General features: G+C 40.1%; 1 protein-coding gene across 1 annotated transcript in view; it reads right to left on the bottom strand.

Moving 5' to 3' along the window:
- col23a1b (collagen type XXIII alpha 1 chain b) overlaps positions 1 to 24,607 on the bottom strand; it is a 103,598-nt gene that overhangs the window by 16,961 nt on the left and 62,030 nt on the right. The window contains exons 3-8 of the mRNA XM_072661348.1: positions 17,244 to 17,279; positions 9,916 to 9,942; positions 5,710 to 5,736; positions 4,099 to 4,125; positions 2,320 to 2,346; positions 2,065 to 2,091 (exon numbers count right to left, since the gene is read on the bottom strand). Coding sequence (XP_072517449.1) covers positions 2,065 to 2,091; positions 2,320 to 2,346; positions 4,099 to 4,125; positions 5,710 to 5,724 — 96 coding nt within the window. The 5' untranslated portion in view covers positions 5,725 to 5,736; positions 9,916 to 9,942; positions 17,244 to 17,279. The remainder of the gene's footprint in view (positions 1 to 2,064; positions 2,092 to 2,319; positions 2,347 to 4,098; positions 4,126 to 5,709; positions 5,737 to 9,915; positions 9,943 to 17,243; positions 17,280 to 24,607) is intronic.

Genomic DNA, 24,607 nt, shown 5'->3' with positions numbered 1-24,607 from the left:
ATGGGTATACTGGCTCCACGCACTTCTGGATATGATTACCTTTCATTGGCGCACATTAGCCCATGAGGTTTCTATTTAGAGTTGCAGTCGGGAAGGCAAGGGATCCATAAAGTAAGGTACTGCTCTCCCAGGAGAAGTTCGCTTTCTTTCTCATAATAACAGCGGCTTTTGCTGCTCTAACATTTGGGACTGCAATAACCATGATAAACTGGAAAGCAATAAGAATTTTAAAAGGGCAAGTAGAGTGAGCATACTGCTTTTTATCTGACTCAGCATACCATAGTATTTAGCTTAGGTATATAATAAACTACACCGTTAACGAGATGTTGAGCCGCTCTCATGACCCATGTGAAAAAGGCAGAGGTCAATGGTCATCCCATCCCACCTGCAGTACAAAGTAAGTCCTGCCATCTGGAAAGAAACATTCAGCTTGTATCTGTCTCTAGGTCAAAACGCTAGACTCCCCAAGGAGCATTAATATGTCCTATGGGTTATATGGTCTCCTGCCAAGGCAAAGAGTTTAGTGTCTGATGAAAAGAAAGTACTAATGCACCATTATATTCATATATAACTCCCAGAGCACCATAAAGAATTTGAGCCATTGTTCGTCTTTTCACTACTGCAATATTTGTCAACAACTTGAAACAAATGAAAACAAAAGCAAAAGCAGACCACACACAAAGCCTGCCCACCTGTCCAAAATCAGAATCCAGACATAGGCACCTGTTTCTAATACAACTGAGCTGGCATGGCAAGTGGAAGAAAAGGAGCTTTGGGTAAACTGCACAAATATGGTTCTGGCAGAAATTAACAGAGTAAACTTGTTCTCATGCCTGATTTGTCAAGGTCCATTATTTTATCTGTAATGACTAATGGACAAATTGAATGCTGTCTGCATAGTGTATTCTACATATTCTACCTGGAATCCTGATCATTCCTATACATGTACAAACCAAAATCCTAACTGTTCCTATCCAACTACTGCAATCTGCAATCTTGCACATTTCTATCCAAATCTTAGCAGCAAACGTGATCATTCCTCTCCAGATATTAACCTCAAATCTGGCACTTTCTATACAGAGTTTAGCCACAATCTTTATCAGTCCTATCCATGTCCCAATTGTAATCCTGACTGCTCCTATCCACAATCTTGACTGTTCTTATCCAAGTCTTGTCCACAGTATTGACTGCCCCTATCAAAGTCCTATTCACAATCTTGACCATTCCTATCAAAGTCCTATCCACAATCTTGACCATTCCTATCCAAGTCCTGTCCACAATCTTGACTGTTCACATCAAAGTCCTATCCACAATCTTGACCATACCTATCAAAGTCCTATCCACAATCTTGACCATACCTATCAAAGTCCTATCCACAATCTTGACTGTTCCTGTCCATGTCCTAGCCACAATCTTGTCTTTTCCTATCCACATTCTGTCCACAGTCTTGACCGTTCCTATCAAAGTCCTATCCACAATCTTGACTGTTCCTATCCATGTTCTGTCCACATCTTGACTGTTCCTATCAGAGTTCTATCTACAATCTTTACTGTTTCTATCTATGTCACATTCTTAATCTTGACTGCTCCTATCCACAGTCTTGACTGTTTTTTTCCAAGTCCTATCTACAATTCAAACTGTTCCTATTCATGTCCTATCTACAATATTGACTGTTTCTATCCAAATCCGGTCCACAGTTTTTTATTAAGGCCTATCCACAATCTTGATTTTTCCTATCAAAGTCCAGTCCACAATCTTGACTAAGCAAGATCCTAACTGTAATCTTACACATCCCTGTCAAATCCTGACCATAATCTTGATGGGACCAAGATTTTAACATTGAAATTATTCATTCCTATCCAGACTCTTCACTGTCTGCAAACTTTGTAAACAAAACTATGACCTGATTTTAGGTCAGTGTGGAAATGCAATTCACACCAGCACTGTTCCACAGCATGAAGGTGAATGAAACTGACATATAGATTTACACAGAACCCGGCAGTGTATGAGCTCACTGGCGCTGCAGGGCATGGTTTTAGTTTTTGATGTTTCTGGCACACTCACCCTGGGCCCCATGTCTCCCTGGTCGCCCTGCGGAGAGAAAAAACAATTAGTCGAAACTTACGTGCAACCATATCTGACATAAGCAGCACACCGCGATGTGTAATCCATTCTGCAAGAGTCCCAAAGCTGTGCTCGGAAAGCAAAGGGATATCTCAAGGCTGGCTTACATTAGGCTAAAATGATGATATCCCTCAGTGGTGTAGTAAATTGTGAAAATATCGTGCTGGAATGCATTCTGAACTGTGGTGCGTGTACCTTATCTCCTTTTGGCCCCGGCATCCCCTGGCAAAGGAAGAGACAGATGTGAAGTAACAGATATCATTATCACCATACCATCCAAAAGTGAGTGGTGAAAAGCCCACTTCTATTCTTTAAGCCCTATAATTCTGTATGTAGTAAAATGAGTCTGCATGTACTGAATGAGCCTGGCCTCAAAACAAAAACAATGGGTTAACATTCTTAGTTACAGTACAGGTAAAAAAAAATGGATACATTTAAAAACACGTTTTTAACACGTATTCATTTCTAAACTCAGAGTCTTAGCTAAATATAGTTAATATAGTCTTTAGGAATGTTCCAATCTGATCCAGTAGATCTGGATAAGGGGAGATTTAGGCATATTTTAATGGATAAGATATTGGTTATTTTAAAACCATGTTTGATCCTGTGTTTTTACAGTTGTGCCAGTTATAGGGGCGACATTAATGTTCACTTGTCTACAGCAGTGAGGCACATTAACAAAGTTACCAAAGCAGTTTAGAGATGACACTGTGGAACTATTTTACAGTATACCTTGAAAAAACTGTAGTTCCACTGCTTTGGTGGAGGTCTTACTATCAAAGTCCTATTCCCATTCTTGACCATTACTATCAAAGCCCTATCCCCAATCTTGACTGTTCCTATCCAAGCCCTAGCCACAATCTTGACTAGTACTATCAAAGTCCAATTCCTATCCTGTAGGGATCCATCCAGAGACAAAGCTACCAAAGTAGTTTAGAGTCGACACTGTGGAACTACAGTGGACCATGAAAACTTCAGTTCCAGTGCTTTTGGGAAAGTCAAGTTCCTTTCAGATTCTTGGAGATGTCTTTCTGATTGTGAACATCATGCATTAAATCAGGCGTGTCCAAGGGCTTCACCTGTACCGTGAATGCTACGCATACTCCGTATTCAAGTGCATCTGTGTCTGGGTGTGCCCCTGAGTGAAAGCATACTCTAATGGAGTGTGTAGTGATGGTACTGGTAATACTGGATCAGGTGCCGTCAACAAAATTGAGCTCATCTCTTCCGTGCCTCTTACACACAGATGGAGAGTATTTATGCAAGATAGACATGCAGCACATGTTTCATGTTCTGGCATGTCTTTATACCACATGTGTCCACATGTGCCTGACGGAAAATCTGATACCATTTAATGCAATAAAATCAATCATAAATACATTCAAACACACTGCTAATCTGAGCTTTTCAGTGGCCACCCTGTCTAAAGTGACAACATTAAATCATTACTACAGTAAACACACTGACTTCAACCTTCTCTTCTCTATCTGTGAGAGCAGACATCCACTTCAGGCCTCATTTAAAACATATTTTCCTTATCATTCAGAATTATGAGGGCTGTGCTAACATGGAGCATGTGGGCAGTTCAAGGCGATTAATTGACTCTGAAGTTTATGCTATGACTTAGTTCTAATGGCTTTTTAAAGAGCCTCCTTCTAACCAGCCGTTCTTTATTTCTCCAGAAGCATGACAAGTACACTGGCTCTATGTAAACACAGGCATGTGGACGGCGGAGGGATTGGAGTGCTCCGATGAAGAAGAGGGGGAACAGAAGCTCACTGTTTCCTAAATATCAGGCCCACAATGCTGAGGTAACAGGGCAGAGTTTACTACTGCTGGCTATGAAGAACTGACTGTCTCTTTAGGAAGAGGGAAATGAAAACTTGAATATGACTACATTAGAAAATTTAAAATTTTGAATTTTAGATTTTCATAAAATCACAATGTCAGTCTGATGAAAATACGGGAACATACCGGACTGCCGTTGGGACCAGGAGGACCCTGCAAACACAGCAAATATATCAATGAGTGCCTTCGAGTCTAGGTCTTTGAGCAGTTCATCCAAAAATCTGATTTACTGAATTTTCACCCTTTTCCAGCTGTACTCATCCAATCCAAGAAAGTTTGATTTTACCAACGAGAGGATAATACAGACAACAAGTACATTGTGAAAGACTTAAAGGCAGGCCAACTTAAAATAACGGAACTCCCATGTCACATGGGGAGGCTTTCCTATTTTCAGACTCTTTAGAACTGTGCTTTTATGTAGAGTAATTTCATAGCTCTAGAGTGGCCCTATGAGCTAACTGCCTGCTCAGCAAGTGTGAGGAGATCATAATTCAAATCCCAGCCAGGGCTCATTGCTCTATTGTCAAAAGCCTCCCAGTCTGGGGATGTCAAATGTGATGGGGGAAATTCTAACCTCTTGATGGGAATAAACAATAAACAGAGTTGAGGTGAAGAAACACAGACTAAACAACTTCTTAAATATTTCAGCTGCAGCTCATTTATGAATTCAATAACAGTTCAGTAACCCAATCTGCATTGTTGACCAAACTTAGACGCAGAACTAAAAAAATGTTAGGAGAGTTAGGAGAGTTAGAGTTAGGAGAACCAAAGACTAAATTAAGTAAAGTTAACTCAAAAGGCGCTCTGTACGCTGTTATTGTATGATTGTTGGCCTGCTTTTATTTTTTATAGTGTAAAAAAAACTCAAAACCACCAGCTTAGTATCATGGATACCACTGGATAAATCATGACATACTTGCCTCAAACTTTGCCTCACACTTTGCCCCAAGGACTCTTATTGGTGTAGCACAGCATAGTCACCCATAATCATTATGTGATTATGATAGATACATGTGAATTTCATGTTTCTATTACATGCTGAGGATTGTTATTCACTAATTACTGGCAGGACTGGTAGAGCTATTCTTAAATTATTTGATGAATGCAAATCTGGAACTATGGCAGTTTTGTGTAGTTTAAGAGATTAATTGCATTTTGGGGTAATAGGCAAATTACATGGCCCACAATGACTATGCAAGAATTAATAATTGCTTATGTTGATCAAACTAAATTAATACCAATTAATGTTAACAGAACCCTTTTACAGAAGGGAAACATGTTATTTGAATGGAAGTTGAATAGAAACCAAACCTAAAATAGACAATAATGGAGTGTTTTTCATTTGACGGCAGCGACATACCGTTTACAGCTATCTAGAAGCTGCCCTTTGCCTAAACATAGTTTGGATAGGTAAACATTGGCATTAACATTAGCTTTCATTGTAGTTTTGATAAGCTATAACAAGATAGTCCAGCTTTGCATGGCAGTGTATTAAACTAGAAACTTAACATAATGTAGTGAATCTGAATTCCAATATGAAGCTGGATTAATCAGGTTTAATGGGATTTTTCAACCTCACAGTAGCTATGAGGGAACACATTTGTGGACGGAGCACAAATAGGTCAACTAATAGGTCGATAGGAAACACACCAAGACTATCAAATGTCTGGCCAGCACTGTTCCCTGCTGTTATATGGTGGTGTAGGTTAAAGCTATGTGACAGATGGGAGTACTTACAGGTTTACCATCCATACCCAGAGGACCCTGCAAGAGAGAGGGCAAAAAAGAGATAGAGAGATCCATCAGATAATGACATGCTTAGAGGATCATGCAAGTTCAGAGGTCATCTCTGAGCTATGAGTAATAACAGTATAGGCTGTGGAGCGCAGACCCGATTTTGGATTTGAATACGTCATATAAGAATCTGATGTGATGCTTCTGGAAAAAAAAACGATGCTACACATCTTCCAACAGAGTCATGGGCTGTGAGAGTCTTTGAAGGAGATTGGGTAAATATGTGTCACATGTAATTTATAATGACAGACTGAGGGCAGTGGTGCTCCTAGAGTGGCTGGAAAACTGAGTGATTGAGAGGGAGAGAGAGAGAAATGAAACAGACCTAGGCAGGAATGGAGGAAATATGAAATATCTGAAAAGCAACTCATCTTCAGACAGAGACTACAATCTGATACAGATAGCATCAGTAAAATATGGTTCCAGAGTTTCCCACAACACACATGCTGGATCATCCAAGCTAACTAAAGCTCAGTCTATCATTTTAGACTCAGGCATGCTCATAATGCAGGCCAGAGAGGTTGCTGTCCATTCCACGGGGGTGCTGAAACACTACTCACTGACTCAAAGCGAGTGACCTTGGCTGTTGTGAGTCAGCAAATGGTCCTGTCTGCTGTAACAGATGTCTTAAGCAACTGAAAAATGAATAGAAGCTTAGAAAAGCAATAGGGTTTGCATTCCCTGTGGCCTACACTGTAATAAATTTCAGAAATTACCTTTAGCTATAACATTTGTTGTTACTGTATAGAAAATGTTGGAAAATGTTGAAAAGACGGTTTCATTAAATTTAGCATACATTTTTGCCAGGCACCCATGTCACCTTGCCTTAGAGTGCAACAACTGGCACCACTTTTCATGCAGGTGCTGAAGCAAAAAGATGCGTAAGACACCACATATGAGGAATTTGGAATCACATGCAAAGATTCAAGGCCTTTTTAGGCCAGCCTTACTGACAATCTTTGACTAATTTATCTCATTAATCTCTCAATTATCATTGCTTCCACTCAGTGGATCTTTCCCATGCTCTTAGTGAGTTTCTTCTTTTGAGTCTTGTTTCCTCTTAGAGGATCTTCCCCATGCTCTTAGTGAGTTTTTCTTTTTAAGTCTTGGTTCTTCTCAGTGCTCTTGGAGAGTTTCTTACGAGTCTTTGTTCCTCTTAGTGGGTGTTCTTCATGCTTGTAGAGAGTTTCTCTTTTCAAGTATTGGTTTCTCTCAGGCATTGTTTCTCAAGCTTTTAGAGAGTCTCTCTTTTTAAAATGTGGTTCTTCATGCTCTTTGAGAGTTCCCATTTTTAGTCTTGGTTCCTCATGCTCCCAAAGTGTTATTTCCTCTTGCATCATGGTACCTCATGTTCTTAGAGTAATCTGTTTTTGAGTCTTGGTTCATTAAGCCCTTCGAGAGTATCTCTTTTTGTTGGTTCCTGTCAGTGTTTTTACTTATGCACTTAGGCTACATTCACACAGCAGGTAAAGTCGATCAAATCCGATTTCTTTTTCCAGATGTTTCTAATGTGATCTATAGCTGCCCTTCGTCTGAACAGCTCCTAAACTGAAGCGCAAAAGTCTATTTTCCCTTCTCCTTTGAGCACATATGACGAAAAAGATCGGATTTGGGCCACTTTTACTTGATGTGTGCCTGTAGCCTTAGAGAGTTTCTCATTTTGAGTCTTGGTTCTTCATGTCCTTTAAGAGTATTGTCTTTTGTTGGCTCTTGTCATTGTTTTTTTCGTTAAGCTTTTAGAGTGTTTTTTGTTTGAGTCTTGGTTCATCTCTGTGTTTTTCCCACTTCCTCCCCCAGTTTGCTCATTAAAAGTTAAGACCCTGATTTCTGAAAAGTTGTTTTATAAGAAAAGCTATAAATTAGAATTAAAACAGAACAGAATGTTTTTAATTGAGCTGTGTGGCAGAGTTGAGTGTTTTTTTTCCTTCAGATGCTTCATAATATACACCCGTTTTCACACATATGGAGATACCAATGTGTCTTAGGTGCAAGATCTACCATGCATAACTATGACTAATCTGAGACATAAATGTGTGAAATATGTTTTTTTTAAAAAAAAGCCAGCTGCATCACACAGCTCCAACATCTGAGCCACTGGTGTGTGTGTTTGCCAAACCCATGAGGGCAGGCAAGAAAGCACAAGGGAATGCAACAGAGGGGAAAAAAGAAAGAGAAGGAGCGAGGATGCAGATGTGCAGGTCCAGGCAGAGCAGGAGCGATGGACGGTGTGTGTTGTGATGGTTTTCTGAGAGAGAGAGCTGGAAGTTCACATGTGGCTCAGTGCCGAGCACTCTGCACTCTGGCTCCATTGTTATGCTTGGAGGGACTTCACACAGTTGCATTTTTCTATGTTGACATTACAACGGTGCGGGGGCTGCCAAAGCATGCAACCAGCCGCATCTGGAGATCTCGGCCTACTCTCCCCAAAAGGCTGCTTACAACTAACTCCTCTGATGACGGGCAGACGTGCACTTTCGGCATTAGGAAGATTGGGCGGTCTTTGTGCATTAGCTGCTGAGTGTAGCGCTGATGATGTGCTGAAGCATGCGGTCAGTGATTAGACTCTTAACAATGTTGATGCGGCTTGACCATTCAGGATGAATTTTAATCAGTGTATAACACGATACATGTGTGCAGTCTATTTTGGAGGCCTCTGAAAGATCTGCAGTCCTTTGTCAAAAAGGAGTCTTTAGAGAAATGTTTTGGTTGTCTAAAGAACTTTTCGATTAATTATGAAATACACAACTTAAAAAAAATATATTTTCCATTATCATTTTTAGGAACATAGACATAATGTAAATGTTCTGTGCCACTTCTGCGCAAGTTCTTTCTAGAACTGTACATCTGTTCAATGGAAATTCCACTGATTTTCAGCGTTTCTCTGCATAACGTTGCTATCAATCAAAAAGCTTGTATCTTCAAAATGGCTACCTTGCAGAAGAAGCAATAAACCTTCTTAACTGTTGATGGAGGTGAATGTAAAACACTTGTATTCCGAGTCATTTTGAAGCATATCTATTGGTCCGTTCATTTTGAAATTTCCACACAATGTAAAGAACAACCGGATGCACATTATGTCAAAAACTTGAAAATGTTTACATGATAGCAATAATAATATGAAGGTTTATATCAGAGAAATGATTGACCAACCAGGTTGACCCCTTGACCCCTGCAGGGGTCAAGTTAGCATTTAGATTTTTAATTGGCTATTAAACCAATTGAATCTACATTTTTCTAACTACACTATATGGGCCAAAGTATTGGAACACATCTCTTTTTAAATTGAATTTGGGTGTTTTATTCAGCCCCTTTACCACAGGTATATAAAATCTAGTATGTAATCTAGTCATGCAGTCTGCCTTTACACACATTACTGAAAGAATGGATGGTACTGTATTAGGATAAATATTCCACTATCAACTGTGAGTGGTATTATTAAAAAGTGAAAGCATTTAGGAACCACAGCAAATCAGCTACAAAGTGTCAGACCATGAAAAGCAACAAAGTGCTGAGGCTCATAGTGCATAAAAGTTGCCAATGCTCTGCTGACTCAATAACTGCAGAGCTCCAAACCTCCTCTGGCATTAACATCAGCACAAAAACTGTGCACTGGGAGTTGACGAGCGGCTGCATCACCAAGCATCTACAACAAAAAGTGTTTGAATGAGCATGTGTCCTAATACTTTTGCCCATACAGCAATTGCAATGACAATAAAAACCCTGTATCTCCAAAATGGAGATTACAGAAGTAGGAGAAAACCTTCTTAACTTTCAAGGGAATAAGAATAATAAGAAGATTTTATTCCAGGTCAATTTCCATTGATCCATTCATTGTGGAAGTTTGACACAATATGAAGTATAAAGTCAAAAAGTAAAACCAGCAAAAAGAGGCATACAAGGTTTTTGTGGGACAGTGACGACCTACAGATCAACCATCTGCATTCGTTCTGTGCTGTACTTGCTCACAAATGCAGTTCACACCACTTTCCTGAACAGCATCAAGAGGACATTGCAAAGGTTCTCCAGCAGGTGGTGCTCTATGACACCTAAAGCTGGATAGAAGAGCTCGCTGTGAAGCTCCACAAGTATCAAAGGCACAGAGCCGTCTGGAAGCAGTTGGTCAGTGAGTAGAATTAGAGGGATATTTACCGGGTAGCCGTCCCGCCCTGGAGTGCCCTGTTAGGATTAACCAGAATAAAACAACATCAAATCTGGATTAGGATTAAGCACACACAGCACTGTTGTTTCCAAAGTGAGTTCTTAAACCAATGAAGCCAGAGAGAAAGTGCAGTTGACAGAGATGAGGTTCAGCAGATAAAAGCACCATGATACAGTAAATACTGAAGGACATGCAGCACAAATTTTAAGCCTCTACTGTCTGGTTTGTAGATTCCTGGCTAAATCAGTGACTCTGCATACTCTAAAAGCCACACTTGGGTGGCTAATGGGAAAAGTTCTGCTGCCTGTGCTGCTTGTTATGAGAAACATGATGCAACATGATGCTCACATCCATACCCACTCACCTAGGTTGCTGTAAAACCTTTGTTTTGTGTCGTATGAAGGTGTGAGCTATATGTGCTGGCAGTTTGAACTGCTGGCAGTGTAACACAGGCGGTAGAGCCAGATCACTGCCGTGTGAATTTCAGGTGGAGAAGTGATGCAAAATCTATCCTCCAGATGCTGTTTTTTTCCCTTATCTTACCTTCTTCATGGACAACATCATCTGTGATAGCTAGCACATGGTGGCACTGTGGTGGGAATCAGAGCAGGATCGTGCCATGGCTGCCCATGGCCAGACTCATACACATTTGTTCTGCATTAACCTCCCACAGATAACACGGGTACTTACTGGAGTTCCTGAAAACACAAACAAACAGTCCAGCGTAAACTGTTGACGAAAGTACTCTCAGACACTGTTCTCAGAAGTGCTCAGCCAAGGCCTTTGTTCTTGTGCCACTTCACTGTCAGGTGTACTGAGTCATACTGATCATTAAAGTGAGAGCTCAATAAAAAAAAATCATTTACACAGGATTATCCATTTAAGCACTCAATGTGTAGTGGAGCATCCACTATATAGACAGACGACTGGGTTTAGAGCATCTCCAAAACATCAGGCAGGTCTTGTGGGATGTTCCTGGTATCTATTGGTCAGTACCTACAAAAAGTGGTTTAGCCTTCGTATTTTAAGTTTTATAAAACATTAGAATAACACATGATGATGGTTTTCTTGGGGTCATACCACCCGGCCTGGTAAATTAAACCAGTGTAAACATCACTCAAAAATGCTATAAAGGTCACTTGGGGTCTTCTTTGTGATGCTTTACTTTTGCATGCCCACTCTTTCTTAAAGATGCCATAGAATTGAAAACTGTACTTAGCTTGATATAACTGAATAATGATAGTTCAGAACATGAAGGTTTCAGACAGTGAACCTCAAACACTTCACTGCAAATAAAATCCAGCATAACCCAGTGCGGTTAAAACCTCAAAACCGTTGTAACAGTGTATAAGTAATAAAAAAAACACTACAATGCTAAATGCTAATACTAGGCCCACTAGATAGGGGGGAGAGCAGGCAGAATCTGGGAAACTGCATGCTACGGTGAAGCAGGTGGAGCGCGTGGGTGCTAGGCTAAAAGTTAACTCAGCCGACTGGCTGCTGTTTGTAAAACTCTATCCAAGCATTCAAATATATTTTACACTTTATAAATCAAATTACAATTATGAATGTAATAGAAAACAACAGTGTTAATTGTTGTGACAACTGATTTACAGACAAATTTTATTCATGTTAATGCAAATTTTATAGCTGCCATGATCCAAAATCAAGATTTAGATTACTTAATCTGCATATCAGGTTGAAGAGTCTCACTGTCATTTTTAGACTTTAGGAAGAATAAATGCCTAAAGCAGATTTAAACATAAAGTAGAATAATGTAGAATAATGTGATATACAGTACAGCATGTGTTTATTAAATTATTTAAAGCAGAAATATAGAAAATTGCCATGTTTTGCTCTTGGGAAGTGGGAAGTGGGAAGTTGGGAAGTGTAAAGTGCAATTTGAGCCATCACTAAAGGTCACGTTTTTGTGAACAAGCTGAGAGATCTGACAATCTGAAAGTGAAAGTAATATTGCCCAATTTTTCAGAAATGTTACTTGGGTTGCGCAGCTTTAAGCAGAGTGCTTACGCAAGTTGTATGTGAGCGCTTTTTTGCCTGCTTCTCCATAATTACTTACTGCAGTTAACAGTGTGCCGAACCCAGAGTAACAATGACAAAGAGGCTATTCTCCCTTTTACAAGTCAGTGATGCATCAACATGATTGTGAAGCTGATATTTGAAGATAAAAGTGCGGCATAGTGTTGCTGCAAGTGAAAAATAATGGACTTCAAACACTGCATATCATATCACTGACCCTTTATTAGCTTTGCACTCAGGCTACAAGGCTAATGTAGCTAGTAAGTTAGAAAAAAGCTTACCCTATATCGAACCAATTAGCATCAAATAAACTCATCACACACTTGCCTCACACTGTATTGAGTTGCTAACCAGTCTTATTCTTGATTATGTGGTTTCTCACAGGTGAGGCCAGCATGTGAGGATGGAGGCTTGTTGTTAGACAGTGATATCCGATGTGGTAAACGCCTCATTTGCTTGTTAGCTACATTAGCTTTGTAGCTCCAGTGCAAAACCTAAAAACCCATGAAACTGAATTTCAGACACCAAATATGTCTTAGGCTTCTGCTGATCTTAAGTTAGGGGGGATTGTATAAATTGTGTAAGCGCTGCTCTAAGTCTTGCTCTTAACACATGAAAATGAAGAAAAGATGTCTGTGGCTTTGAGCAGTTTCTGTCTGCTGTCTTTACACTGAACGATGAAATGGTGATACTGGGATTCAGACCATACGCACTGAATGATGATGAACAACCGACATGGGATAGGTGAATGCAACATATGCAACAGTTGACTGCAATGAGCCTCCAGAGATGAGCTCTTCATAGGGAATTTTTAAAACTGCCAGGAACCAAACTCTCCATACATGAAGTCTTGCAAGTCTGTCCCGATTATAGCATTTCATCCTGTCAGAAGGTGCAGATATCCATGTCTAATGGCATCGGTTCTGAAAGGACTAAAAGCACCAGCAGATTTTAAGAGTGTTTCAGAGAAAATTCCTTTAAATCAGACGCATCCGTTGAATTGAAGACAGCCACTGAGAAAATGCGAAGCATTTCAACAGTGTGGAAACAATCTTGGTGGGCAGAAGATCAGTCTGGTGTAGTGAAAGAGTAAAAGATCCTCCACATGTCTGTTACAATCAGCTCTGATTCAACAATGGGTAACTTTGGTTTCCCCAAAACAAAGCTGCTTTCAGTGGATAATCCATCAACTGCTGCAGAAGCTAACCTCTGCTGGCATCCCTTTCCTACATGTACAAGATTGTAAGTGTCACAGGCTTTCATAAGAAATATGTTTCAGCTACTTCTTCCCATGACTGTTGCATAGTTTTCTTTACCCCATATCCATTATACTGAATGTGATGTATTAGGCAGTCATTGGTGATGCTGGGATGGCCTCAGAGATGTGATAGCAGGGGAATGTGACAGTAAATGGAGCGGGAGGCGCATGCTGAGGCGGGAGGGTCCTGTGCTGCCCTGGACAGGATCAGAGAAGAGTGTAAACAAAGAAGAGACCCCTACAGACCGCCGCCAAACTGATAAGAGCTGTTTTTAGGGGTTTGCTGTCACACGGCCACACCAGAAACCCAATCCATCTCTGTCAGAGAGAGAGGAGAGGGAGGACGGGGAGAGAGACAGATACATAGATATACAAAAAGAGAGAGAGAAAGAGAAAGAGAGAGAGAGAGAGAGAGAGAGAAAGTAAGAAAAAAAGAAAGTGACAAAGAGAAAGATAACAGGAGAAAATTAGAAAGAAAAAGTGAGAAACAGCAAGAGAGACAGGGAGGAAAAAAGACAGATTGAGAGAAGGAGGAGAGGGAGAGTGAGAAAGAAAGAAGAGAGAGAGAGTGCTAAAAAGAAATGAAAAACAGATAAGAAAAAGAAATAAAGAAAGACACTACACATAAGAGAGAGAGTGTGTGTAATAGAGAGAGAGAGAGAGAGAGAGAGAGAGAGAGAGAGAGAGAGAGAGAGAGAGAGAGAGAGAGAGTGAAAAAAGGAGAAAACGAGTAGGAGACAGAAGGAGATAAGGGAAAGAGAGAGAGGGAGAGGGAGAAAGAGAAGAAATTGAAAGAGAGAAAAGAGAGATTAAGAGAGATGAGGAGAAAGTAAAAGAGAGAAAGTGAGAGAAGAGAGAGAGAGCTGAAAGAGAGGCACAGAGAGAGAGAGACACCAGTGGGATCCATCTGTGTCAGTTTGGGCCACTTATATCATTGGTCTGTTGTAGTGGTGTTTTATAGAACAGGCTGAGTGTGTGGGTTTGTGTGTGTGTGTGTGTGTGTGTGTGTGTGTGTGTGTGTGGGTGTGTGTGTGTGTGTGTTTTGGTCAGTGTTCCCGTCATCATTATGAGCCAAAGTCATCAAACAGAGAACAAAGATAGGGTTCTTCTTCTGGTGTCTTCATGACTGTGTGTGTTTGTAACTGTCTGTGTGTTCTCTGTTGATGACTCGTGTACTGTAGGTCCCTGATGGCTACGTTCTGTAGATGAAAAGGAATTGAGTTGTTGCCTTTGGAGGTGAGTAGAGCAGAACACACACACTCCAGTAAAAGCATTGTTACTTCACTGAAACAGTAAAAGTTACCCCACAAAAAAAACTGTGTATAAGTATAAAAGTGTATCAGGTAAATAAAACACTACTCGACTTTTGATCTAAAATAAAGGAAATACAAAGGCCTATACCTTATTGGTTCAGGCCTGCATCTAGTAGCTCTCCACCTCTGACTGTCCCATCCCTACACTAAACATGAAGAGTATAACAAATTGGAAGCTGGCAGCGTTAGAGTCAAGTGTACTTAGTCTATAGTGGACCACCACATAAGAGCCCATCAGCAGCTGTAATAGACTAATGATTTAGTAGAACCACCATTCACCCACAGATTAATCAGTAGTGAGATGAAACACAGATATGGAGTTTCATCTCACTGAAGTCCAGATATAGAGAGAAGGAAGCCGTTTGGAAAGCTGAGTCACAGTCATGGAGCAGAGTTTGATCTGATACACAGAAAGAGTAGAAGGTATGTGACGTGGTCAGGGTGAACAAAAGAATGCCCATTGTCTTCAGTGGCTTTTGCTATGTTGCACACCGGTTTTAACTCCCATTTCCCTGGACCAGGCCTCAGGCAAAGCAGCGATCATGAGACCTGATTGCTGTAGCAAGAGTATGTTCTGGCTGATGTTCTGACATTAGCGTCTGGTTGTGATGTGCTGCTCTCCAGTATTATTGATGTATATCCAGGCAGTGAAGGTCTCAGAACGCTGACTACAAAATCAACAAAAACACCATATTCTCAGGAACTGGTCACTGCACGTTACCGTGGTGCCATCTTGGACTAGTGCAAGAACATTGGTGTTTGTAAATATTTATGTAGCAGTTTTGGGGGTTTGGAATTGGCCCGTTTTACAGCCCTGTTTTGCTTAGGCAGGATTTGCCTTTGAATGAGGAGACAACAGTGTTTGAGGTTCATAGTATGTGACATCAAACTCTCAATATTTAACTATACCAACCTAAATACAGGTTTCCATTCTATGGCACCTTTAAATAGTGCAGAAGAGTGTTCTGTGTAGAGGACTTATTAACTCAAAAAATCTACAAGACACATTTTTTCACCAGCGGTGCCCACATCTTTGCATAGCCAGTAGTGTGGAAGTCATTCTAAGCCTGTTCTTGGAGTTTTACCTTTCTGCAGATTTTAGCTCCAAGAGGTTGGTGCTTGCAATAAACCAATCAAACCAGATCCATTTAAATAGCTCAAAACAATTCATAGATCAAGTGCTTTCTCCAAATTCTACACACAGTGCCTCTTTGACTACTGCAGTCTCAGAATTACTCAACCCCTTAATGACAGACACCAGCTCTTGGCAGCGTTCATGAGGAATCTTAGCCCATTCCTCATGGCCAGTGGCCTCCAGTTCACTAATATTCTTGGATTTGCATGCTTCAAATCCCACTATGGATTTTCTACAGGGTTAATGTCAGGTGACTGTGATCTTCCAGATTTTCTTCTTTTGAAGCCAAGCCTTGGTGGACTTTGAGGTCTGCTTGGGATCATTGTCCTGTTGGAAGATCCAATGTCACCCAAGCTTTAGCTTCCTCACAGAAGACATGATGTTTTCTCTTAGGATTTTCTTGATACTTGATTGAATCCATCTTGCCCTTTATACACACTGCAGGTTTCCAGTGCCAGAGGAAGCAAAGCAACCCCAGAGCATCACCGAGCTACTGCCATGCTCCACTGTAGACAGGGTGTTCTTTTCAGCATATGCTTCATTCTTTGTCATCCAGACATATCGCTAATCCAAAGACTACAACAAAACATTAGTTCTTGTTTGATTGGTTTATTGCAAACAGCTGAGAGTTTGTAAATTTTGCAACCTAATTTGCAGGGGGTGGGGGTAAATAATTTTAAATTGCAACTGCACTGTTAAAAGCATAACATCCTTGAGGTACTTCTGGAGGTTCCTCATTTTGAAACTGTGGAAACCTTCTAAAAACATTTTCTTGAAGGTTCTGCCCTTTGTTTTAAAGTATAGAGTAGGACTGTGCATGGCTGTTATTAACTAAGAACAGTAGAGCAATACACCAAAAACACAATGAAGTATTTTGCATTGTCCCTCTGTGTAACCTGTTACCAAGGTTTGCCGTAGCATGTTCATGCATGTTTTAAAATCCTTGATTTCCCTCGGCTTTGAGATACCAAAGCTCTGACAATATGGAAGCAACTTCTAGTTCTCAAGGTTAAGTGGACACCACTAAAGCAAACAGCATGCTTGGGGAATTTTCAAGGACCTCAAATTGACCCCAAAGAGACAATAGACATGTTCACGTAACCACAGAGTAAGGACAATTTTCCCAAACCACATTACAGACATGGGCATTTCCATCTGTTCAATGCTGCATCAAAGACATCTAAACTAAACATGACTGAAAACACATGACGAAAGAGTGACTGGAACACCTAAGAGAACACGGAGCATCCTTTACATCGCTGACAGGCCGAGAAAGAGGAGACGTTATATGGACGGAGTTTAGCACACAGCTGAAATCACTCCAGGATCCTTTAGTATAGGTCTTTTTGCAGAGCTCTTTCAAACAAAGAGATGTTTATAATTCTTCCTCTGAATGTATGTGGAGGAATGGGTGTTAATGAGCAAAAAAGTCATTAGCTTACAGCTGTGCCATATCAGCTTTCATACTAAGCCGTTCTCAATCAACTTCAAGGTGGATGTCTGTTTGTCTTTTCCTAGCACTGATATATGGATTAACTGGGCTCATGGTGGAGAAAGGAAATGAATACTCACCAGGATTGCCTTTTCTGCCCCGCCTTCCTGGCGGTCCTGTGAAGAGAAATAGATAAAGAGAAATTTATTACCAATCTGTGGGCCTACACCGACATGGGGAGCAGGAAACAGGCCTCCACTATCTACAATTTCAAAATACACCTTAAATGTTATGGCTGCTCGTGTGCAAGCCTTTGAGGGTGCTTCTGCTAAAAAAAAAAAAACACTACAGGAAGGAGCTATACATCTTATCATTCAGGTGGTTTAATACGGTTCTTCCATAAAATCTGTTGCAGCTGTAAGGAACAGACATTCCTTCATAGCTGTTTTTTTCCATGAGCTCTGAAAACGCAACAAATACAGCTGTGCTCCATAATACCTCACTGACCTATTACTTCTATACTAACCACACCTATATCTCCTTAGATAAGCGGAACATTCAGAGGCTACAAATGAAACCGCAGATGGCCTTCTGCAGTTCTGCAGCACTGTCAGCATTTGAATGAGCTATGAACAGGGTTACTATATTGGAGTAGTAGTGGAGTAATATCTGGTTGATTTATGTCACATTGGCCTAGTTGTCTTTTAAAAGTTATAGAATTAAATCAAGACACATTCCAACAAGATTTTAAAGAGGAAAAATGCTTTGTTTAATGAAACAAAATTATATAGGTGACATAATCGCCTCATTTATGCCCACTGGACTTGGCAATGGTCTTCTAGAAAAAGAAAAAAAAGATACAAATACTTGCTGCTCACAAAAAAGGTTAAAACAGCATTACGACTTTCACCCCCTCCTTCAGGAGCTGACAATCTGAGTTTTCACAGCATACTCTTGGGAATGCTGTACCATGGGCAAAAGACAAACGAACCCTGTTGATGTTTGTTATGAGTTCTAGTTGCTGGGACCCAACTGTCAGGACAGCTTGGTTGTTGCTATTGGAGGAGTAAGTTCATTGTGCCTGAAAACATAGGGTAAAGAATTGTTGTTTTTGGGTTGAATGTAATCCTGCTAGTAATATCATATTATTGTTTTAATGTTTCTGTATCTAATTATTATTATCCTTTTTACTGTGACTTTGGTATCCTGTTTAATTATTTTCTGTGCTGTTACAAGTGCTTTGTTACCAGCCAACCCTTATTCATAAACCTCTATGTTAATACAGTCCCTATAAAATGCTCCTCCTCCTTCACCTGCTTGTGATAAAAATTTGCACCCCACCACCACCCCAGCTCCTCCTTCTCCTCCAAAACATACTTGGTCTTTGCTCAGCAAGGAGAGGTCTTCATCAGAACTCCAGCCCAAGTTTCTCAAGTTCCTTTCCCTTGCCTCAGCCAACAGTGAGCGTGGTCCAAAATTGGCAAAACAGGAGTATAATCTTTGACTTACAGTCACAGTACAATACTTAATTGTAAGATGCATTACTACAGATAATCATAGACCTGAGCTAAAAAGCCACCCTTTGTTGACACATATACAATAGATACAGAAGAAACCTCACCAGACCTTTAGTTTAACCCTTACTAAACCTAATCTGCTGGAATATTGGAAAGAATTATTATAAAGGGACATCAAAACAATAAATGCTCTATACAGCAGCAACTCCTTGTCTTCAACAACAATTTCATTTACCTCAAAACCAATTCTGGAGATATTTTTTTTAGACAAGACCTCTGGTTCTTTGAAAATATGTCCTACTTGGAGATGTTATTGCTGACCAGATCCTAGATCTTCTTTGTGAATGCCATGAGGTTGTTACGTATCATCCTTCCTAACACATTCCTTAATAGTAAAGAGTCCTCTTTTGAGACAACCTTGGAATCAGATGGAATAGATTTTGAGACTCCCAAAGAAAATGAGAGCTTTAGACACGACATATTCAGTGTAAATCACAAACAGAGTTTTCTGGACTCCATCTAGACTGTATAGAATCGGCCTACTGGACAAGCCCACTTGTTGGCATTGCAGAGCCAAGGCAGGCGCTCTGATGCACAAGAGCTGTGACAGAGTCTCTAGTGAGATATCCAATAATATATCGCGAAAATTCGGAGCAAATGAATTCAGTTCTCACTTGGATTGTTCTTGGGGGAGCCTTCTGCTCTGTTAGATCTAGAGCCCTAACTGCTTGAATGTTAGGCTGATAATTTATTGTTAGAGAATTGAGGGCTTATTCAGCACCATATCCTTCTCACTGGAACACGGAAATGGACAGCCTGGCTGCATTAGAGAATCTATCGTTAAAGAACCAGTATAGTTTGGACATGTTTCGCTTTAAATGGTGAAGGTATTTATTTTACCTAGACACAAGAGCACAACATGTGAGTCTGAATATTATTAGGCACTCTCTGTCTCTGTCCCCTTTTTCTTTGTCATATTCCCCCCATTTACTTATTTTTCACATCCCCCAGCGTGTGAGAAAAATGGCACATCCATGTCTACACCCGCTGATTACATTGGAGGAAACTTCCTGGGGAGTGTCCTCCCTGCAGATAAAACTGCTGGGAAAAGGCTGCTTCTGAACAGCAACAAGGAAATCCAATGAGAACCCGTTCACACTGTCTTCCATCTGTAGGACCACAGGAGCCAAGAATGACATCACATGAGCTCAGCCAAACAAACACAGCATCCACACCAGCACTTACCCTGCTGACCGCAGACGGACTGAGACGGATCACAGAGGGTACAAAGTAATGAGGGCTGCCAGTCAGGCTAAACTGAACAGACGTGTGTTACCAATACAGCAGTAATGCTGAGACAGGCTCCTTAACTTGGGAAGATATATAGCACATTCTCAATGTATACAGGAAGTGTGGCTGCTAAAAGACTGAGTAGACACTTCAAGTGGTATTTAATATCTTTAATAGAATGAGTGCTGAACTACTATTCGGGTTCTATCTTTGAACCCCATATGTTTATTTATGATGAACATGCTTGAGTGAATGAAGTGGAGTAGATCCGTTGAAAGCATCTATTCAAATCTTTTGATCAGTAGCACATTTGAGTGTGCAAATACATGCAAATACATTATATTTCAGCCGTCATACTGATGTCAAGTAAATGACATTGATTATCTCATTACGATGGCACCTATCAAGGGGTGGAGCATACAGTGCATACTAGGCAGCAAGTGCACAGTCAGTTCAGTGGGCAAGCATAAGGATCTGAGCCACCTTTGACAAGGACCAAATAGTAATGACTAGACGACTCGTTCAGAGCATCTTCAAAACGACTGGTCTTGTAGGGTGTTCCCGGTATGCAGTGGATAGGATCTTACCAAGCGCTCCAAGGGAGGGCAAATGGTGCACCTGTGACCTGGTAATGGGTGCCCAAGGCCCATTAATCTGCATAGAGAGCAAAGGCTAACCCATTTGATCTGACCTCACGGAAGAGATACTGTAGCACAGACTGCTGAAAAAGCTTTTGAAGAAATGCTGGCTATGACTTGCCTTATTTTGGTGGCATGTAGAAAGTCTACATCATATTGTGTGTAATCATGATCATGTTTTTTGGTGGAATGGATTGTAGCAGTAGTCATTTTCTTCCCATAGAAATGAATGGGGTGCAAAAGTTTTGGCACCCTTCAAACGTAATGATAATACAACTACACTTTAACAACCAAACATCAACATGGTATACAACCATTTAGCAAACACTTGGCAACACCCGAGCACCCCCTGCACAAACACCACTGCAACCACCTGAAAAACCACAGCAACCGCCTAGCAACCACTAAGCAGCATCATAGAAACTGCCTGAAATACCACATCATCTTACACAGTAGAGTAATGTGACAAGATTTTCCACAAACATGACTTTGGTCATGCAGCCTTACAAAGTTCTTGTGTAGCATTTTCCTGCAGCATTTTAGTGCAGTTAGTAGTTAGCAGCATGCTAAGAGCATGCTGGAGTGGCAACTAGATGCTAGATGCTAGCGGTGATATATATATCAGCGGAGCATCACAATGGTTCTAAAGCTGTTATTTAAAGGTAAAACTGCTACATAATGCTGCTTTAGTAACAGACTAAAATGTGTTTCATGTTCTTAGGCTCTTCTGCTTCTCCTTATGGTTTCACTTTCAGCACTGCAGTGTATTTAGTCAAATGGAGAAAAGGCTGTTGGTAACTGATGAAGTGAGGTTTCTTTCCATCTAGTGAAACAACTGTGTGCAATAAGCATGCCTTTTAAATAGCATAATGCAGAGCGCCTTGTTGGTGCTCTGAAACGGATTAATTCCAATATACACAAAGCAGGTCCAGGAAAATGCACAACCCAAAAAGCTGAAGGCACTTTTTTACACAACATTTTTTTGCTGTCCATGTTTCTTGTAACATGTGAGATTAATTTGATGTAAAATGAGTGAACAACATCTCTGTTCGAATTTGGAACGTTTGGAACTTTGAATTAATGAGGGACAGAGGGACATCGCTGTTTAGTTAAACCAATGCACTGTTGACCACGTCTACGTTATTTCTAAAGGTCTTTGGCTATGTGCATAGACCCGCAGGACGCTGTTTACTGGAGGTTCTTATATGCACACAATGTTGCATCAGTTGCATCAATCTTTCTCAAATAAGAAAACACTGGTTAATGTCAGAATCTTTGTGAAAACTGTAAGGGGGTTTAAAGAAGAAATTTCCTCTTTAGAACGGTTGGTAAATAAGGCCTAGTCTTATGAACTTCTTTAGTGTTTGTTATAAGATTCTTCCTAAATCTTTCATTAGGAAAGGTTTTGTTACTCTGGCCCTGTAATTTGTAACACTGACAGATGACATTGAAATGAACAGTGATTTGAGCACCGCTGATGCATCAGCTTCATCTACCTGGAAACTCCTGAACTAATACCTTTTTATGCCTTTTGCAAAATACACATCCCAATTTAGCCTCTTATACGCTTCCATTCCAAGTTGCAGAATCACTCACACTATAACATGGCCTAGATGATTCATAATTAACAGTAAGATAATAAAATGCTGAAATCATACAAATATTGCTTTTTAATAGCACTTCCTATATGCACTAAATTGAGATATGACTGCTTAATGAGATCCGGCGTGCACATAAAACTCGTTTCCTTTAAGTGGCTTTAATAGATGAAAGGCACGGCCACAAGATAACACTTACAGTCAGCTTTTAAAATGATTTAGCTTTAATAAATACCGTAAGACTTTAATTGCAAAGTATTGTCAGGTGCCTCGAAAGAGCTTGGGCCCTCCATCAGTGTTGTATTACGAGCAAAGTCAGAGACATAATGAATGGGGGCTTTTGGTGTTATGATGAATTCCGCAGGCGTTAATTGAACAGGTGTTACATGTTAAGATGTTTAATTTGTTGCACTCAAAAAAAGGCTTATTTGGCACAAAGGGTGTGAAAAGAGGGAGGAAAAAAGCAATAAATGGCCCTGGCGTTCTCCACCCACCCGGGATCAAATTCAGTCCAGACTTAGATTAAGGCCACTTATCCACATCTTTAGATACCACTGCTTTGCTGCAGACCACCACAAACATAAACTAATAGATCAAAAGGTTAACACAGGAAAGTGTTTTTTACATTTGGACCATGGTTGTTATTTTATTTTTGTCCAAAAGTGTATTTTAATAGTATAGTACAGTTTATATTTTTTTAAACTGAGAATAGTGTAAAAAGCACAAACATCAAGAACAAATCTTGAGAGGAAAGAATAACACTCGCTCTCACAAACATCAAATAAACATGCTATGTGATCATCATGATCATAATCATAATAATTATGATGTGTTGGGTGTGGAGGGGAGGTTTGATTTGTTTGCTTTAGTGGGTGGGTGTACCCAATAGAGCCATTGAAATCACATAAATCAAGCGCAGCCTTCCTTAGACATTTATGGAATAACATGGAAAGGATATCAAAATAGGTGTGGTAAACTCAGAACATGCTGTAATGGTGTAAAAGTATTTGGTAAGAATTATAAAAAAGGTAAAAGAGAAGGTTGACACTGGTTAACTTAACAAAAGCAATCTGTAAATAATAAATAGAGACAATACAAATGAACCTCTGACAACAGTGGAACCTTTTTAATAGGTTCTGTATGTTCTCCATTTACAAAATATTTTCCACCAATGAGAAGTGGTGCTCACTGTTCAGATTAACTGTTGAAAAGCAAGGACTGATGTAAGAAGCTTATCATTCAACGCCAAGAACACTGTGCCAACTTTAAAGCATGGTTGATAATCTTACTGTCATATTTTGAGTTCTTACTGTCATTTGTGGAGATCTTACTGTTATTTATGGAGATCCTACTGTCATTTAGGAAGCTCTTACTGTTATTTATGGAGATCCTACTGTCATTCACAAAGCTCTTACTGTCATTTATGGTCTTATGTTATTCAATGATATCTTATTGTTCTTTATAGGTGAAGATCTCACTATATTTTACAGAGATCTTACTGTTATTTATTTCGTTCCTACTGTCATCTATGATGATCTTTCTGGTATTTATGACACTCTCACTGGTATTTATGATGATCTTACTGATATGTTGTTCCTACTGTCATTTATGATGATCTTATTCTCATTTATGGAGCTTTTACTGTCATTCATGGATGACGATGTTACTGTTGTTTATACAGATAGTACTTTGAATATTATTTTATGGAGATCTTGAATGTTTCCAGTTCTACATCAGGACATCTCTCTAAGTGCTGTTTTTTACAGAAAGCAGTGAAAAAATCCTATCATTCTCTAGAATTCAGTGTAGCATCATCCATGGATTATTCCATAGTAACCAAGCCAGGGTAGGAACAATGAATCCAGCTACTAAGTACACTGGGCACTTTGTGAAAATGACCTTAAGGTCTTAATGCAAGGACATTGGTTAGATACAAATTAATAAACAAAATAGAAAACTCACACATGATCACCTGGCAGCAGCCACAGCTGGCTAAAGTAGCTCCACATATATACACACATATTTATTCCAGAGCCTGATTTATTTTTACTGTTTGCGGAGCACATGTTGGTGCGAAGGCAGTGTGTCCAGACCACATCAGAAAAAGGTCAATGCGAAACTGCACTGTTCCACCGGGCTGTCTTTTACAATAACTGTCCTAGTTAAGCGCAGAAACACAAGACCGCAGGACAGAACGTCCAACTGCACTAAACAAAAAGGTCTATTCTCTCCCCAGGCGGAGAAGGGTTTGAGGAATGGAGTGCATAGTATGTTTTGCTCATTGCTTAATGGCTGGAGTGGTTGGGTGAGCAAGGCCCAAGTCAGAACTGAATAACCTTATCATAATTATTTGCGTATGGCAGAGAAAACAACTCTCAGATTCTGGTGAATCACGATATGCTAGTAAATCCTAATAACATACAGGAGTATACAACTATACTTCTCTCCTGTGCGAAGATGC

The sequence above is a fragment of the Salminus brasiliensis genome, chromosome 18, assembly GCF_030463535.1.
Source record: "Salminus brasiliensis chromosome 18, fSalBra1.hap2, whole genome shotgun sequence".
NCBI classification, from domain to species: Eukaryota; Metazoa; Chordata; class Actinopteri; order Characiformes; family Bryconidae; genus Salminus; species Salminus brasiliensis.
The sequence above is the reverse complement of the archived record's forward strand: the minus strand, read 5'-3'. Positions and strand labels throughout refer to the sequence as shown.